Source organism: Passer montanus, unplaced genomic scaffold, assembly GCF_014805655.1.
Source record: "Passer montanus isolate IOZ18808 unplaced genomic scaffold, ASM1480565v1 scaffold214, whole genome shotgun sequence".
Taxonomy (NCBI): domain Eukaryota; kingdom Metazoa; phylum Chordata; class Aves; order Passeriformes; family Passeridae; genus Passer; species Passer montanus.
The window spans coordinates 35222-53644 of record NW_024366748.1 but is presented as its reverse complement, the minus strand read 5'-3'; the positions used below and the strand labels follow the sequence as shown (position 1 = coordinate 53644).

The following is an 18423-nucleotide window of genomic DNA, read 5'->3' as shown; positions in this document are numbered from 1 at the left end:
TTACTCTGCATTATGGCACAGCTGGCCTTCAGGAGGACCTAGATTACCTTCTTGCCTTTCTCAAAAACTTTCTCTGCTGTGTAACCCCACAGAATGATGTCATCAATGTGTTGCAAGTATTCTGGAGCCTTGCCCTTTTTCAGTTCAGTCTGGATCAGTACATGGCAAATAGTGGGGCTATTTCAAGTCCCGGATCAGTCTATTTCAGGTGTAAAGACAACCCTCCGTGTAACATCAAACTGTTGCCTGCACTTTTCTGCTAAAGAAATGGAGAAAAATGCACTAGCAATGTGAAAAGTGACACCATTTTGCTGCCTTGGACTCCAGTTCATAGTGAAGTTCCAGCATGACCAGCACATCTGCACTCGGAAGCGGTCTCCACTCTCCAACGGACTTATACACTGGCCATACAGGACTAATAAAGGGTGAGCAAGTCTTGCTGACCACTCCCTGGCTTTCTGGAGGACGAATCATTTCATGCATGGGGAATCATTGTGGCAGCCGCTTTCTGGTCACAGAGAGTGACAGGCACAACTTTCCCAGGAATTTTCCTGGGGAAGGCTGTGGGATGATCAGAGAAAAGAATGATAAACAATTCTTATCTTCACTTGCTGCACCTGTTGCTGTGAACCTGTGGAATGTGTTATGGAGATTTGCTTACCAAAAGGTGATTTCTTAATTGGCCAATGGTGAGGTGTTTTGATTCAAGGACCAATAGGGTCCACTTGTATCAGACTGTCTTTTCTTAATAAGTATAGTATAATAAAGTGATTTATCAGCCTTTTGGAATCATGGAGTCAATGCTAATTATTACCCGTCCGGGGACGCCATGCTGCGACAAATCATGGTGTCAGTGTTTGTTGCGCTACTGTCAAGGGTACCTTGTCGTGGTAGCGACCGATACCTATTGTTTTTCAACTCTCAGAAGTCTCACAGCAGGAGCGTCCTCTGAGAGACCAGGCAAGGTGTTCAGCTGTCCAGTCTCCTCTGTCTCCACAGCAGCTGTGGAGACACCAAAAAACCCAATGATGCCCTTTTGGGTCCTCAAAACACCCTCTCCTAAGAAATCTATGTCAGTGATGCACAGGGTCTCTGGACCAGTCACAGCTGGCTGGTTTTGCCTTTCATTCCCAGTCACGCTCACTACATCTTCCATTATAGTCAGCTGTCACACCACAAAGAGCAAAAGATTCTGGCCCTACATATCTCAACAGCATCAGGATACATTGTATGCTTAAAACCTTACACTCTTGTGGGTCCAATGTTCCAGGCCACTGGATCCACGAAGTCAAATAAATCAGACTAATAAATCTTTTCCTGCACCTGGCTGAAGGTAGGGCCCCTCCTGTAACAGTACTTGTTACTTATTTCCTGTAAGTATGGAGATCCCTTCAAGAGCATTGGAAGTAGCATCAGTCCTCCTATTCTCTCTGAGGTCTTACTTACTGGAAACTGGAGCAAGATTTATCCTTGAAGAAATTCCTGCAGTAGTTGTGCTTCCTCTCAATTCACACTCCAGTGCTGCTAGGACAGAGGGGGGTTTTCCATCCTACCTCCATATATCCTCTCCATGGTTATGCAGGTAAAACCACAGATTACTTTGTGGTGTGTATCCTCTCTCTTGAGCAGGACAACACTTGTTGCTAATAGCAGAGACTGGTCTGTGCTGACAAGACATGGGACACTTCTTTAAATTGCTGGTAGTCGTCTCTAAATTGCAAGAGGTCATGGGGCAGTCTTTCCATGGACAAGATGCAGGCCCATAGGGAGGAAGAGATACTTTCTTCATATAGCTGGAGTTGGGCAACCAAATTATCCACTCTTTGTTCACCTTCTTTCCATGACATCACTGTCAAGGAGTTCATATACAGCAATGGTGCACTTCCTAGCAACTTCCACCACGTGTGGTGTTTGTGTCACCAGACTTCATCTGGATTTATAGGGAATCGCTCATTATTACTTATAAAGTACCTCCAGCACAGCTAATTCTCTCAAGAACTGGATACCTTTCTTCATCGTGTTCCACTTGTCTCACTGTACTAACAGATCACTCTTGTTAAGATACAAGACACTCCTTATACTTGACAGGAGTCACCTCCTGAGGCTGAGATACTGTCCTCTTCCCAATCCCAATGTACACACTCCAGGACACAGATCCCAATTTCTTGGCTTCACTACCATCTGGTTTCATACTGCGGGCCACAATATATCAGTATTGGACCAGCCACATCACCAGGGGCTACCCAGCTGGTGGCTGAAATCTTTACTTATACCTCATAGCTCACCCAGGGACAGAGATCGGGTGATTATCTCTAGCCCTGCTTCTTCCTCTTGTGGAGTGCTCTACTGCCTCTTCATCCCTCATTATGCCAATTGATTTAGTCTTGGATTTCTTCTTCTGTATAGGAGCAACTGCTACCAGCACATGTTGTTCCCCTGGTTTAACTGCAGTTTGGGGTGGCCACAGTGCCTGTTGATCTGCTTTCCTCCCTTCCCCCTGAGGGTGCTGTCTGGTAATGAGCAATGTCCAATAAACAGCAGCCAGAGCCCAGCACATTGTATAACTTCATTTCTCTCTGGAACTGCCAGAGTATTTCTTCTTTTGCATATTTTATCACTTCAACAGAGTCTTGTAGTTGTTCAGGGATGAACTTACAAACCACTGGAGCAGAATAGTCCTTCAGAAGCTGGTCCATTTTCTCCTGCCTTGCATGCCACTCATGAATACCCACCCTCAGGGCAGATCTCTGAAAGACCCTCCTAAAAATCTCCTGTAACTCTAACATGTTGTGGACCAGACTGAGGAGAGCTGGCAGATCTAGCTACAAAAACAAGCTTTCCTAAATATTCAAGGGGAATTTAACATTTTCAAAAACTGTTGTAAGAGGTCTGAAGGAGAAAAATGAGGTGAAAAGCTGAGGAAAATCATTCTCCCCTGTTCCCCCCACAAACTGCGTATGATTACTAATGGACTCCCAAAGGTAGTGCTGGAGGTAAGGGCAGTAGAGCAGCCTCCATAGACATCCAAATGACCCTCATTGTCCTTGATGTTACCATATCATAAGCTTGTATCACATAGTACACCAACAAAATAATCCTGATCCCTCTCCCTGATCTAAAAATATCATGAGGTATGGAAATATATATAGTTAAGTACCACACTTCATGGACAAATTAAGCAACATTGTGACCACTGGCTCTGGACCTAATGCAACAAAATGCTTAGATGAAATTGTTTCAAACCCACTCTGGGCAGACCTATTGCTATCCTAGCCCTTCATGCCTCACATTGGTGCCAAATAAGACTATTGTGGTTCAAAAATGGTGTTCACCAATTTAGTGTTCCCACTGAAACATTCCAAATCACACACACTGCTCAAGCACTACCCCTCCCCCTCTCCCCCACAGCAGGCTGGAGAGGAGAATTGGATGCCAAACAGTAACAGCAAGAATATAAATGACAGAGAGTACAAGTAAACAAAACCTAGACAATTCACACATGATTGCTCACAGACCTCTCCCATTCTTCCTCCCCCCCACCTCCCAGAAACCCCAGCAATACCCGAGCACTCCCTCCATCATGCTACCTGACAGGAAGGAAGCCCTCCCCCTGTCCCTGAAAAATAACATGAGGTCATACAAAATAACCTTTGGGTCCAAACCATGCTCTGTCTGGCTACTGCAAGATTTAACCCTATGCTGGCCAGACCTCGGACATTATCCCTTATTTGGTATTGCACTTTTGTGAGTGCCAGAACAATTTAGAATTACTTAGATATTTTCTTTATAGCAGATAGTTTTACAGTTGTGCACACTGCCTGCCAAATTAGAGGGCAAGATATTTTAATGTCAAATTACAAGTACTCCCCACAGTAATCTTTATAAAGTAAAGAGCAATACAGGCCTTACTGGACTTGGTGATGCTATAAAATGAGAATGCTGCGAGCAATTGTTTGAAAACAATTTGCTCCTAAAAAACCTCTTGTTTGAGTTTTACAAGACTTTTTATTCTCATGAAAGCCAAAGATGATGACTAAATTAACCTAAATTATTCTGTAGTATCTCCAGGCATTTCAAATAATTTTTTTACAGCACAAGACAGGTCAGAAACTGAAAACTAAATGTCATGTCAATAGATTTTCATTTCATACAATTAACTCACCATAATATCTCCTTTCAAAAGCTGGGCAGGGTCTATAGCAATGCAGATTCGACTTTGATTTTCTGACCCTATGCTATTTGACAGAAGAAAAAAAAATACATGGTTTAAAGACACAAAACCACAAAACAAACAAGAAAACCATGAACAAAACTTAAAAAGGTTATGTAATTCTGCAATCATGGAAATTAAAACCTAAATTCAAACACAGTGGAAAATCCTTATAACTTACTATATTCCAGATGTATAAACCGGTTGCATAGCCTGGTATAACTTCAGAAAAGGCCAACAAGCTGAAAAGAATCCAACAAAAAAGGGTGTTTTGTAACATTCAGATATAGGAAAACAATTACAACTAGGAAGTTTCATGCACATCCAGACTGAGCAAAATGGCACATAAGCGGCAATGCTGGACTGTCAAAATACCTTTCAAAACAAAACTGGCTAAAAGGTATTTTATTTTCTTTTGTTTTATTTTAATTTTCTTTTCTTTTCTTGCAGACTAGTTTTGAATTCAATAGGGAGGGACTTTAAAGGATTCTAGTAAGGAAGGAAATAAATTCTGCAAGAAAACAAAATTAATAAAGGAAGAATGGTAATGGCCAAAAGAAAGCAAACCCCCAATATAAAATAAAAACACTTTCCAAATAAATTATCTGATCTTCAGATTTCAAAATTAATTAAAAAAAATTCTACCTAGAACAAACAATACCTTAACTTCATTAGAGCAGTTATTTTAGAAATAAAATCAGACTAAACAACAATGACAATATAATCATTGCAAATTCATGCTGATTATATTACAAAAGACCAGTGCTATTTTACCTTTGGATAATAAAAATGCAGAAACAAATCATAATCATTAAGACCTCTAAGTTCATCAAGTGCAACCATTAAAGTTGTATTCCTTCACTGCCCCAGCACATTATCTCACTCTATCATTTCAATTTTAAATCCACATAGGATAGCAAGCCACATTAGTAGCAGTGGTGAGGCCACACTTCAACTACTGCGTTGAGTTCTGGGCCACTCACTTGAAAAAAGACACTGAAATGCAGTAGTGTGTCCAGAAAAGGTCAAGGGAGTTGGTGAAGAATCTCCATACATGTCCTATGAGGAGAGGCTGAGGGAGCTGGGTTGTTTAACCTGGAGAAAAAGAGGCTCAGGGAGACCTTATCACTCCATATAACTGCCTGAAGGGAGATTGTAGCAAGGTGGGAGTCAGCCTTTTCTCCTGGTCAACTAATGATACGATAAGAGGACATAGCCTCAAGCTGCACAGAGAAAGTTCCTTTTGGACAGCAGGAAGAATTTTCTCACTGAAAGGGTTAAACTCTGTAACAGAATGCCCAGGGAGGTGGTGGAATCACCATCTCTGCAGGTGTTCAAGAAACAACTGGACATGGCACTTAGTGCCATGATCTAGTTGACAAAGTGATGATGGGTCAAAGGTTGGACTTGATGATCTTGGAGGTCCTTTTCCAAACTACATAATTCTGTGTAATTCTGTAAGTACATTCTATCCAAACAGCTGATCCACACAAAATCCAAACTCAAAACAGAAAAGATATTATATTTATAATAATTTCCAAAAATAGCAAGGAAATTACTGTGAAACCTGACCAGGTTCCCAGATCCTTTGCAGTAACAGCGACCGCAACTGTTCAGAGATAGGCAGACACGAATAGCATCAACTATTCATTTAACAAAGAACAAGAAATTGATTTCACCTTCTCCAATTTTTACTCTTAGAATGGTTCTCTTATGGGAATATTTATTTATAAATATTTATTGGGAATATTTGGATGGATATCAAGAAGATATTAATTCTAATTTGAGATTCATGCAGGCTTTCTAGAAAGTTCCAAAATGAAACAAGACTTTGATCCTACACCTGAATAGGAAAAATTAGGTAATTTACCTCCCCCAGCATCTAAGTTGGGGATGCCATGAAGGATAACATAGTGCAGGAAAAGAGGGGTTGCATTCATTTTCATAGATCCAGATAGAAGGCCACTTAAGAACTGCACGTATCTGAAAACAAAAAGTTTATCTGAATTATATAAAACCACTTATACTAGGGAAATACATTATTTACGCAATGGTATTTCCAGATTATGGGTAATGAATATCATTGTGGCAATGCATATAACTCCAAAATAATAATCTTCACAAAACAGCATGAAAATACACTAATTTACCACTGTATTAAATCCATGGCTGTTACACTGCTATTGTTGATATCTTTATTTTAGTTATTTACATTACTACTCTAAGAAAGAAATTAAGTAGAAGAGACAGTAAAGTCAATTGTTTGGGTACACATTCCCAGTTACAACTGTAGTCTTAAATGTCTTTCACAGCAGCATGATATGATTGCCATCCAATTTACAATGACGTCATCTTTATTAAAACAAGAGCAAGAACTGCCCTCACCAGAAATCTTAAGGGCAATGCGGTCAAATAACATCATAATGAGAAGTGATCTCATTCAGCACAAAACAATAGGGAAACTACCACAGCAATGTGAAAATTATTCTATTTCTGCAATTTAATATGTGGTTTGGTCACAAGCTCATGAGCAAATACATGCAAGTAAACATCACTGCAAGTGTCTTTAATTATTCCACCAGCTTTGAGTCCCTTTTTTTTCCATGCCTATGAAAAGATCTTCATTTAACTTTATTCTCAGGAATGTATAGAGGAAAATCACCTTTTTTCACCGTTGTACACAGATCTCATTAACTGAACTCCTGGTAACACCACAGCTAAGGATATCCTGCCAAGTCACAACAGCTTTACTACCCCAGAATGGGGGTTGTAGGTAATTTAAAACAAGTTTCATTTTACAGAAAACTTTCAAAGCTCAATTTATTTTAAATGTTAAGAAAGGCAACTTTTTTTTTGTTTGTTTTCTCCTTCAGTCTTTCTGAAAGGATTTGGTACATCAAAAGCACACATTTTACAAACTGACACACCTGTCATGATAAAAAAATATTGTGTTAAAATGTTTTGCCAGTGACCTCTCACAACTTTAATAAATTAGTTTAATATTATCAATGTGAACATTTTCTCTTTACCAGCTTTTAATTATTACAAAACTTAGACTGAATTTTTGAAAACCTTTCTCAAGGCAGTGCACTTAAGGAGCCTAGAGACAATTGGCTTATTTTTGAGAAGAGTGTTCAAACATTTATTCTAAAGGTTTATGAGAAATTTTTTTCATATGAAGGGTCTCTATCTGCATTTCTCATTCAGAGAAATCTTCAACTGCTTATCTGAGAATGGATTCAAAACAGATCTGGTCTACAGTTACTTTTCTTGCCATTGTTACAGTACCCAACTAGCAGTAGGGAAAAGCTAAGTGACTTAGTGTCCACTATTTTTATCTGGACAAGATTTAGTAGAGAAAAGGTTTCAAAATGTGAAAAATGGGAGTATTTTCATATTTTACAATTTTGAGATCCACTTAAATTATGCCCATTTATACATCAACTGGGTTTTAACAAGGATATCACTAATTAATTACCCAGCAACGGTTTCAGAGAAAAAGCATATTAAAAGGCCACTAACTGATCAGAATGGGAGCAAATGAGTATAAAATTATCCACAAATATTAGGAGAGTTGGTTTTCCTTTCTCTGCAATAAGATTAGTGGCCACTGCCAGGCCAGGCAAAGATAGGAGAGGTGAGATTTGGGATAACAGTTCTGACAAACAGTTTGGAAAACTACCTCTGTTCTCATGAGAAATTACACTCCTAAGTATGTGTATATGTCTGGAAGATGGCAAAGGCAGTTCAAGTTCAGTACTGGTAAGCAAAGATGTTAACTCTATCAGTCAAGAAGCAAACTGAGTATCTCTGAGGCCCTCCCCCCGGCAGTTACCCCAGAAGAATTAAGCAAGTGTCCTTGAAGGGGGTATAGGAAAGATAGATGCAACCATTTATACCTAACGTCTAGCTTTATGGCTCACATACAGTTCCTTTAAGTTAGAAGCTACTGAAACTTCCTGTCAATATGGTTGGAAAACTGTCCTGATGCACAATTCACAGGTTGTTGTGGACGCTCCTAGCTCTCACTGAAATATGCCTGCTGTCTAGGGCTTCTGGATGGGAAGATAAACAATATCTCTTTCCTTCTGCTGCTATGGCTCACACTTCTCTGTCTGGTAGGCAGCATTCTCAAATCCTTATTATTGAAATGTGATACATATATATGCAAGCACAAAAGTGAAACAAAAAAAGGCCAGTCAACTTCTACTAATGAAAAGTTTATTTCAAGTCTAACAGAATGTTGTGTTACTATTTTTCAAGTTAAAAGGAGTTGTGCATGTCACCTAATGAGTTAAAAAAGTAACTGGTAAGTTTTTATTTAGAGATTAACAGAACCAAACACCTTTCACGAGTTGTTACTACTGTTTTTTCTGTTTTAATTACTAGCAAATTCTTATACTTTAAACAACTTCTAAACTACCTACTGCAATCACATGGATTAAGAAAAAAACAACCCAGTAATTACCAAATCAAATCCAGATGATATTTTGTATTTCTAAAAGAGATTCACCTATATCACAATTATTTGCCTGATATATATCAGTCTCTTTTGGTACTGATTCCTTCAATTACCTGTCATAAAAACAAGGTACACAGTGAACCCCAGAACTATTCACTTTACAAAGTGCTTATTACTTTGAATCCTAATTCAACCTTTGTCATACAGACAGACTGAAATGGTAACACATCCAGATAAACACAATGAATGTTGCATGCTTTGACAAACATTTACTAGCATGGACATGGGGCAAGTGCATAATCTGCAGATTCTCTAAACAAGTAATAAAAAGATCTTTTTTGCACACTAATCAGCACACTTCCCATACTCACCATTATACCACAGAAAAATTAGTTTATTATTATCTTGGAACAATAAAGATTGTGACATCTCTTTGTTAATAAAAAATGCAGTGAGAACCCATTTAGAGAACAGATTGGTACAAAAGGTCTTGTCTGTCTGGGACCACATGCAGGAACTGAAGGAGAGATCTCATCAATCAAGGAATAGTAATAGAAGATAAAGTGCTGAGAATTCAGGAAGCACTGGAGGATCTTGTGGAAATAGCCTTCACATAGCTGGGGAGGGATTAAGGGATGGATGCAGAAAATAATTCTGACATTTCCAATTGATATAAATTAGAAACCAATTGAATACCTTCTTTGGGACGGCTGCATTAAAGCTGAAACTTTATCATCAAAGAATTTCTTCATAGCAAATCTGTCTAGAGCCTGATCAGCACTGTCAAGAAAGAGATACATGTTATTCTACTTCAGTGTTATTTCAAAAATTCACCAGGCTACTGCTTGAAAAATGCAAAAATATTTGGAAGAAAAAAAGGAGGGAAGTAAAGAAAAATAGAGAAAAACCAAGTACCTAACTAGCAACTCTAGCAATTTGAATATTGTGGACAATTATGCCCATTCCACTGACAACTTCTCATTCAATATCTTAAGACAGTTTCCTTCCTGAGCAAAGCACCTACTTCTTTATTCAATAAACTGAATTGCATACTTCCAACATGAATACATGGAAATCAGAATGACAGAACCAAATAGCTCAGGCTCCCAAAGAACGATACATGCCATAATTTCCTGAATGTGCCACTGGGAGTTCTCGCTGTAAAATACAAATTTATTTTATTTTCCAGAAAAAACTGTAGTACCAGGATAGAGGTTAATTTAAGCAGTCAATAATTCATTCAGCCTTTGTTTCCTGTACCCTGAGCCATCAAGGAAGAGACTGTCTTTGAAAAATAACTATTTTACATCAGAAAACCATAAATTCTTCAAACACACAATCAAGGAGCATCATATTCAAAAAAATACATTTTATTCTATTCTTTATCCAGAATGGCTCTTATGTGGATCTTTTTTGGGTGAAGGAAGGCAAGAGGCTACAGAAAAAAAAGAAGAAGTGCAAAAAATCAGTAAGAATGCTGTTCATCACGTATGACAAGTAACATTCTATGGTGATTCTTTTATATCTATTCCAGATAAAAACAATGTGTCTTATAACAAATAGAGTTCACAGTTTTAATTTGCATCAGAACGTAAAAGATCTGGAAGTTCCAAAATACAAGAACACACCTGTCCTAGGGTGAGGCTGTGATGCTTGTATCCCCACTCAGGTGTTCTGTTTATGCTTGATATTATATTCTATGCCTTCAAGACTGGCTCTGAGAGCAAAGGTGGGGAGAAGAAGAAGCACAGAGTTTGTTATCAGCCTGCTTTCACTCCTCTACTGTGGTGTCTGGCATGGACGGGACAGAAAAGGGTGCTCTCTTGTGTTTTAGTTAGTTTAGGTACCTGAGGCAGAGAAGTTCCCTGGATTGGTTTTATTTATTTTTTTTTTTTGGAACTGTTTGAACCTGCTCTGGATTAGGACCCCAGGAAACAACAAGAGCTTGCACTTTGTAGCCTGCTGGGGCCTGCTCTGGGCAGCAGCCTTTCCCAGTGTCAGAGGGACTGATAACAGAGCAACCACCCACAGGAGAGACTTTCTGAATTTCTCATCTCTTCAGAGTGGAAAATGAGTTTTTTAATCTGGTATTGTTCATTTTTTGTGATGGGGAGTGCTTTGCCTGTTTAAATAAACAGGTTTTTTCCACTTCTTGCCGAGAAAATTCTTCCCAAACCGTTTGGGAGGAGGGGCCATGTAGGATTTCTTTCTGGAGGGGGGCCCTTTTTGAGGTTTTCTCCCAAATCAGCCCTAAACCAAGAAAATACCAAAATCTCAACTTTTAAATTCCACAGCTAGTTCAACCTAAATGAGCTCACAGGGGAAAAAAACTGTGCAAAGTACACATTTGCATATCAGGATAAAAATTAAATTTATGCCTTTTCCAAAAATTAATCAGAAGATGCCAATTGTCCTGACAGGGTGCTGGATCAGGCTATGAAGTCAAGCCTTTTCTTCATGGGTGTTAAAAATTACATAGTGTGTACTTAAAATATTCTTGACCCAAAACCTCTTTCTCACCCAATCCATCATATATATTCATTCATCTTCACCCACATTGCCATCCAAAATTTAGGCAGCCTGTTCCCAACTGGCCAAAAACTGCTAGCACTTTGCTTGCTAAAATAGAATTTACCAACAATTGCCAAGATCTCAGTTTGACCTCATTAAATTTGATGTCACGTTATTCCTTCCTAAATGAGAAAATTTGATATTACAACATATAACTAAAGGGAGGTTGCATCAATAAGGATTTTTCATAGAATGGTTTAGCTTGGAAACAACCTTAAAGATCATCTTGTTCCAACTCTCTTGCCACACGCAGGACACCTTTCACCAAACCAGGTTACTCAATGCCCCATCCAACCTGGCCTTGACCACTTCCAGAAATGTGGCATCCATAACTTCTCTAGACAACCAGTTCCAGTCTCTAACAGTAGAGAATTTATTATTTATATTTAATATCTAATCTAAATCTACCCTCCTTCAGTCTATAGCCATCCCCTCCTTGTCCTATCACTGCCTTCCTTCAAAAAAGTCCCACTCCACCCATCTTGTAGGCCTACTTTAGGTACGGAGGACCACCAGAGAGTCTCCTTGGAGTCTACTCTTCTTTCAGACTGAACAACCTCAACCCTAATCCTTACCCTGTCTTTACAGCAGAGGTGCTAAGCATAAATTCAGAGGATTTCATAAAGCCTGGATTTTTTTGGCATGTTGTTCTGGTTCAGGAACGGAATTCCCTAATTTAGTGCTCCTACTGATGCTCTCCAAACCATACTGCTACTTGTTCCCTCCCTCCTCTCTCCTTCCTTGCAGTGGGATGGAGAGGAGAATTGGAGGACAATGGCAAAGATCACAGGTTTTGATCTTTGAATAAGAACAATTTACTGTTTACAGGAATGAGATAAGAAAATGAATAGTAACAACAACAACACTAATGACAGAGGGTAGAAGAAAGGAAACATTACTGCCCACTGTGGAAACCCCCAACAACAGACAATGCTGGATGGCTCCATCTGCCACACTTTCTCAACCCAAAGGGACCCCTTCTCCCTTGAAGGATCCCCTTCCCCCTACGCCTGGCAATGACATGAAGTGGTCTACAATAACCTCTGGGTACTGACCACACTCCCTCAAGCATACTGAAAAATTTACCCTGTCCTGGCCAGAATCAGGACACCTATGCATGCTGACAAGTATGAACTTTCTTTAGTGCCAACATCTTCAAGGTCTTCTAAGTACCAATTCAAACACAGTAGAAGGCACTTAACAGCAGTACCTGCAGTAATTTCTGCTTCTGCAAAGTTGCTGTGTACCATTTTCAAGAGTCTTGATAATGCTAGGGATATACAAATCCTAGCTGGGAAACCCCCAACCTCATCCTTACCCAGAAAAGTTAAGCTTTGGATAGCAGCTGCCAGATATCCAGAAAGTTAAAGAGGGCTTCCAAGCTCACTCCTCTCCTGCAACTTCACTGGAGGAATCCTGAATTTGTTTGGGGTAAAAGGCGGTACCTTTCATTGCTGGGCTTAACAAAACACCATCTGAATGTGACTGTAATGGTGTTATAAAAACATATTTATAGCCAGGTACCACCTTTAAGGATGACATAATACTGCAACACTGAAATCACACCACAACAACTGTACTACCCTCACTTGACAGTTTTTGTCATTCACAATACTTCTCAACAAAACATGAAACTGTAACAATCACTGAAGCAAGTAATTTTTTCAGCACATATTGGTGTACACAATGCACTTAGTTTCTTGGTCCATAATTACTTATGAAGTTGGTTTACCTCAACGAACACAGATTATTTTCCAGGATTCTAGTTTGCCTGACATCCATGAGTAATTTGCCGTCAACCTCTAGTGATTCAAGACTCCATCAAAGACAGTAGTGGATCAAATCTATTACTGACATGCTGGTGTGAATTCGGGACCAAATTTGATTTAACCATGACATTTAGAGTGTATTTTTATTTCAACACATTTATGTATGTATGTAAAATGTATATACATACATTTATGTATGTGTATAAACTAAAAAACCCCAAGAGAAAACAACATGATTAGAATCTAAACAAAAATCTCCAAAATGCATTTCATCCTTTTTGAGACCATTTATCAAATTGTATCTTTTTTTTTAATATAAATTGTCAATTGTCATTTCATAATTTGAGCACTTCAAAAGAAACAATTAAAACTAAGTAATCAGACATCTACTGTTTGAACTGATTGCAAACTGAAGTCTAGATTAAGCCTTACACTTCTTTCTGCAATTGGATCAATGTCCAGGAATTCCCTATTCAAACACTCTTTCCAGATTTTAATAACAGTTTTTCTCAAGTACTTAAGGAATGATTTCTCACCAATTCAAGAGGCCACTTGATGGATGTGGCAAACAGAGAGATTTACAGATAAAGATAGTACCATGACATAAAAATGGTTTCTTGCACATTCTATCATTCATCTGAAAGCATCCTTCAGAAAAGTATTCTACAAAACAATAAAATCTCAGTTTCAAAGGGACCTCCGGCTGTCACCTAATCCAGTCTCCTACTGGAAGCAGGATTACAAGAAAACTATCACGAAAACAGACTGTTAAGAAAGACATGCTCCAAAACTCTTTGAGAAGAAAACCTGACAAACAGTAAGCTGACAGACAGTAATCAACTAAAAGGCATTTTTTCCCAATGTTTACTGTAAAAAACCACACAACATGCATTATTCACACTTACCTTGCAGAAACATTGGTAAAGTGCATATATGATGATATGACTACACCTATCCTTCCTTTTCCTCCCTGTATTAGGAAAAAGGGAATCATAGCTTATATTATGTATTACATTATTGGGCATTATTATATCTAAGACCCATATTAAATACAATTCCAAGGCAAGAGATTCAGAGCCCTTTTGCTCATGCCCCCTGGATTGATGGAAAGGTGGAAATAATGGGTTGAAGTTTATCTGTCAATGTAAGCTGGCTGAAAAATGACATAAAAAACCACTAAGTATGATTTCTATGTGCATACCTGTCAAATCTTACTAATGATTAAGAGGAATCAACCGGGAAAAAAGAAAAAAAAAATGTATGAACTACTTTAATTTTGTATTATTTTTTCCAGAGATCATTTACAACAGGTCTAGACAATGCTGCAATTCCCAGGATGAAATATAAAATATTTTAATATATTTCTATAAAATACCTATTTTAGAAAGAATAGGCGTTTCTGGCATGTTTTCACATTTTTACCTCCCCAACACCTGAGATTTATAGTAACTTATTTTCCATGGATAATTTAAAAAATGTTCTAAAGTACTTTTAAATAATTTATATTACAAATGCAGCAAAATTTAACATGCAGTAATGCTCACAGATTTCAAAATATTTTCATTCTCTCAGCTGATAGTAGGTGGCTGTACCTATCTCTGTGGCTGGAAACCTATATTAGCAAAAGGCATTAATAAAAAACATGCATTATCAATTTGTATATGATTGTATACCCAGAAATACTTTGTTTCCTTTTGTCCCACGTATGGGCCATTTTCCTGGCTGCACTCCTGCATTTAGTAAGATTTCAAGTGTTTCATACAATGACATTCTGCCTGGAAGAAATTTGGGACTGGAGACTACACAACCTGATTTGAAGTTTCCATCCCATTATCACCATCATTTTGTTTAGAGTAACATCTGCCAGTGATACAGAGATAGGTTTGTATCAAGTATCATAAGCGCAGCTACCAACCCAGCTTTGAATTCATTTTATCCAAATTTAACTAAGGTTTTTCTTTATTTCCGTTTATTGTGAGCAAGCAGGAGGAAGCAGCACAGCACACTGGTAGCTTTGCTCTAAGGCACTGCAATGATGCTGTCAATTAAAACCTTTTCAAAGTATCCAGAAGGTCCTTAATGACCTCATTTCCTATAACCATATACAGTACAAAGAGATGATGTGTGATACAGTGCCTATCTTTTTTTCCAGCAATAAAATTCATGAGTGTCACAGAACACAGAGAATTTTCCATCAGCTGGAAAAAACCTCAAGCTTCTAAATATATTTACAGAAGTAACAGTGATCTTTGAAGGATGAAGTAACATCAGTTCATGCTATACCTGCAGCAAGGGCTAGGACATAAGTCATAAAAAAGAAATCTTTAACAAGCATGGAAGGTCAATGGATTTAAGCTTATTTACATCAACAAAACATCTGGCACACTGTTGCCAACATTGAAAACAGATCTAACTTTTTATTTTTTTAAACAAGGAGAGAAAAGGACAAGGTTTTTGAAAATGAATTACAAACTCATCCACAGCACTTACCCTGCAATGGATCACCACCACGTGTTGAGGATCATTGCCCAGCCAGGACTCCATAGCCTTGCAGATGGTGCACACCTTATTAAGAAGTGGAGCATGAAGATCAGGCCACCCCACATCCATAATCTGCAATTAAACAAGTAACATTTACAAGAGACACCTTGACCCTAATATCACATACTAAAATCTGGATTCAAATAAACGTTATGGTTGAAAGTCTCCACAACTTTTCCCATCTCAGATAATCATGCAATTCAATTGTCATGATGCTTACAGGTCTCTAAAGGGGAAGAGGGAATTTGTGGATTTTTAAGATACTAGTACTTTTACAAAAACAAATAAACAAAAAACTTCCTCCTCTTCCTCCTCGCCCCATTCAAATTTCACCAACCACTTAGAAGTGACAACATTTCTGAAGGTCTTGATTTTTTACATGATTTTTCATTTAGAATTTCTGGTATCTTATACCAGTAAATTCAATTAGAATTAGAGCAAATAATGATTTTTTTTATGGCTTTCATTTTATTTTTATCTCCTTCATGTGCAGCATGATTACAGCATGTAAAAATTTTGCTCAGATTTTCTATTCACTACATAATACAGTTTACTAAGCCTATTTTCATTATATGCATATTTATTAACAAAACATATGCAATACATACTTATAATGCATTCAACATATGCCTAATAGTAAAAAAATCCATCCTTCATGATCAATAAAGCATGCAAAAAGTTAAACTTAAGAGGGGTTTTAATACTTTCCTCAGGTAGCTTATCTCTGTAAATCTACTGCTGTAAATACACATCTGTGCCACTCTGTCTGGCCTTATAACAGATGATGAAGTGTACCTGCACACCATTTCTTACAACAAACAAACACATCAATTGGTGAGAAGGAACAAGAGTCAGACATCAATCATTCTGAAATTCTTTATGTCTCTATTGTGCAGAGAAGCAACTACTCAAAGACAGTACAAACAGGAAGTCCTTATCTGAATCAAGTTCACTAACTTCAGCTGACTGTGCATCACAGTATACAACCCCAGTATCCTTGACTGCACAAAAAAAGTATACTTGAAGTGAAATCTGTATCACCCAATAGAAGTTTTTCAGAAATCACAACAGGCTTATGTGTGTGAAGTCTAAGAAAATAACAAGAATAGCAGTGTAAAACACAGATCTAACAGACACAAAACAGAACTTGAGAAAAAATGAAAAGGGATGCGTGTGGGGTGTTTAGGGTGTTTATCTTCCAAAACTTCTTCTCTTACTCTGTATATCAACACCAGCATAGCTTCAGGGATTATCAGGCCATTTAAGTTGTATTTAACTCTAGAAAGCTATGTTATGGAAGACAGTCGATACCTTTGGGTTAAGCTTGGCAAGGTCATACCTCTTTTCAGAGAGGTTTAATACCTGTTCAGAAAGAAAGAAAAAAATATTAACCATCAAGATTCTATAATTTATGTAGTAAATATATGTATTTGAAACATAAATATTGCCTGAAACTACAGTGATATAGCTTCAGGTTTGCCTGCTGTTCTACTAAACTAAATTAACATTTGACATTAGATAGCACCAGCAAACATATTTTAGATATTCAGTTATTTTACATTAAAACTAAAGCTAAACTTAAATGCACATTTTGGAAAAGGACAATTAAAATTCTGCTAGATCGTATTTATTTCACATGGCTTTGAGTCAGGGGTATACTAAGAAACCTGGCTACCATGAAATATAATGCAGACCATAAGAATTAACAATGAGAAGTCTGGGAGGGTGTTGCACTGTTAAATATTTGAATTTGCATGCCTGACAAGAACGTATTGATCTGTCAAAAATTTGCAGGGATGATAGGATATACCTATTTAATTATAAGTTTGACTATGAGATCTTCCAACTCTTCTGTTAACCCACTAAATAGCAAGTTACCCTCCACTTAGTATTTAATGAGGAATAAATGAAAGGTAGACAGCAAAATAAACAAAAGAAAGCAGTGTATACAAGAATAATTGACTCTTTCATTAGAAAGTGCCTTAAATTAGTATCAATCAATAACAAAAAGCTGAAATACCATTACTCAAGAACTGAAACAATGCTAATGAGGCAGATTCTCCTTCAAAGCATGGTTGTTTTACATGCTGAGTTATGTACAGATGACATAACCATTGGAAGTCTCATTCATTACACTGAGAGAATGGAATAAACATGAGAAACAGCCTTATATTTATGAGGCAAGTCCATTATACAGTTTAATACTACCTGAGAACAATTTAAGAACCCTTTTCTAAAGTGTAAGACTCTTCTAAAGTATTACCCTTTTACATTAATCAGCACTCTTATCAGCTGTCTAAGCAAAGAAGCCAAAAACTGAACAGGTTAAAGCAACTACATCACTGTATTTATCCTTCCTGAAATACCAATAGTAAAACAGGAATTAAATTAACATTGTCTTCTGTAAATGGCACAAATTTTTTTGTAATTTACTACTAGCTTTCATAATTGGAAAAGAAAGTAACAGAGAGGTGTAGGTCTCAATACCGAATTCTTAAAATCAGTGCTAAAGCTATATTGAGAAATCAATTACCTAAAATTTTCCACAGGAAAAGAAGGGGTATTTGACAACAACTTTTTTATTCATCTTTCTTATTGTATTTATATTTAAGAACAATTAAGAATTCCTGTGTCAGGATACAGTCCTGTTCATCCTGTTCATGATGGGTACTTGTAACTGCTGGGTCAGACACCAAACTCAAAGATGCTGTTGTGCCCAAGTCCCCGTCAAGCTACAGTGATCACACTGAGATACTCCAGGAATCCCAACAGCACAGAACAGAAACAAGAAAGTACAGGAACAAACATTTTGCATACAACAAAGTAAGACATCACAGAAGCCTTTGAAGAGAAGTATATGGTATAAATAG

General features: G+C 37.7%; 1 protein-coding gene across 13 annotated transcripts in view; it reads right to left on the bottom strand.

The window, feature by feature from the left end:
• Positions 1 to 18423, bottom strand: part of TNS3 (tensin 3) — a 148736-nt gene that overhangs the window by 97265 nt on the left and 33048 nt on the right. For 11 of the 13 annotated variants that reach the window (XR_005627495.1, XR_005627494.1, XR_005627493.1 and 8 more), the window contains 7 exons: positions 16865 to 16915; positions 15503 to 15625; positions 13918 to 13982; positions 9369 to 9452; positions 6081 to 6193; positions 4392 to 4452; positions 4163 to 4235 (listed from right to left, as the gene is read on the bottom strand). Coding sequence is in view for 10 of the 13 variants with exons in the window: in XM_039709551.1 (XP_039565485.1) it covers positions 4163 to 4235; positions 4392 to 4452; positions 6081 to 6193; positions 9369 to 9452; positions 13918 to 13982; positions 15503 to 15625; positions 16865 to 16915 (570 nt within the window). In the remaining 3 variants the exon portion in view is untranslated. Of the gene's footprint in view, positions 1 to 4162; positions 4236 to 4391; positions 4453 to 6080; positions 6194 to 9368; positions 9453 to 13917; positions 13983 to 15502; positions 15626 to 16770; positions 16916 to 18423 lie in introns of those variants that run through there. The other 2 variants (XM_039709557.1, XM_039709559.1) reach the window with 2 other exon arrangements.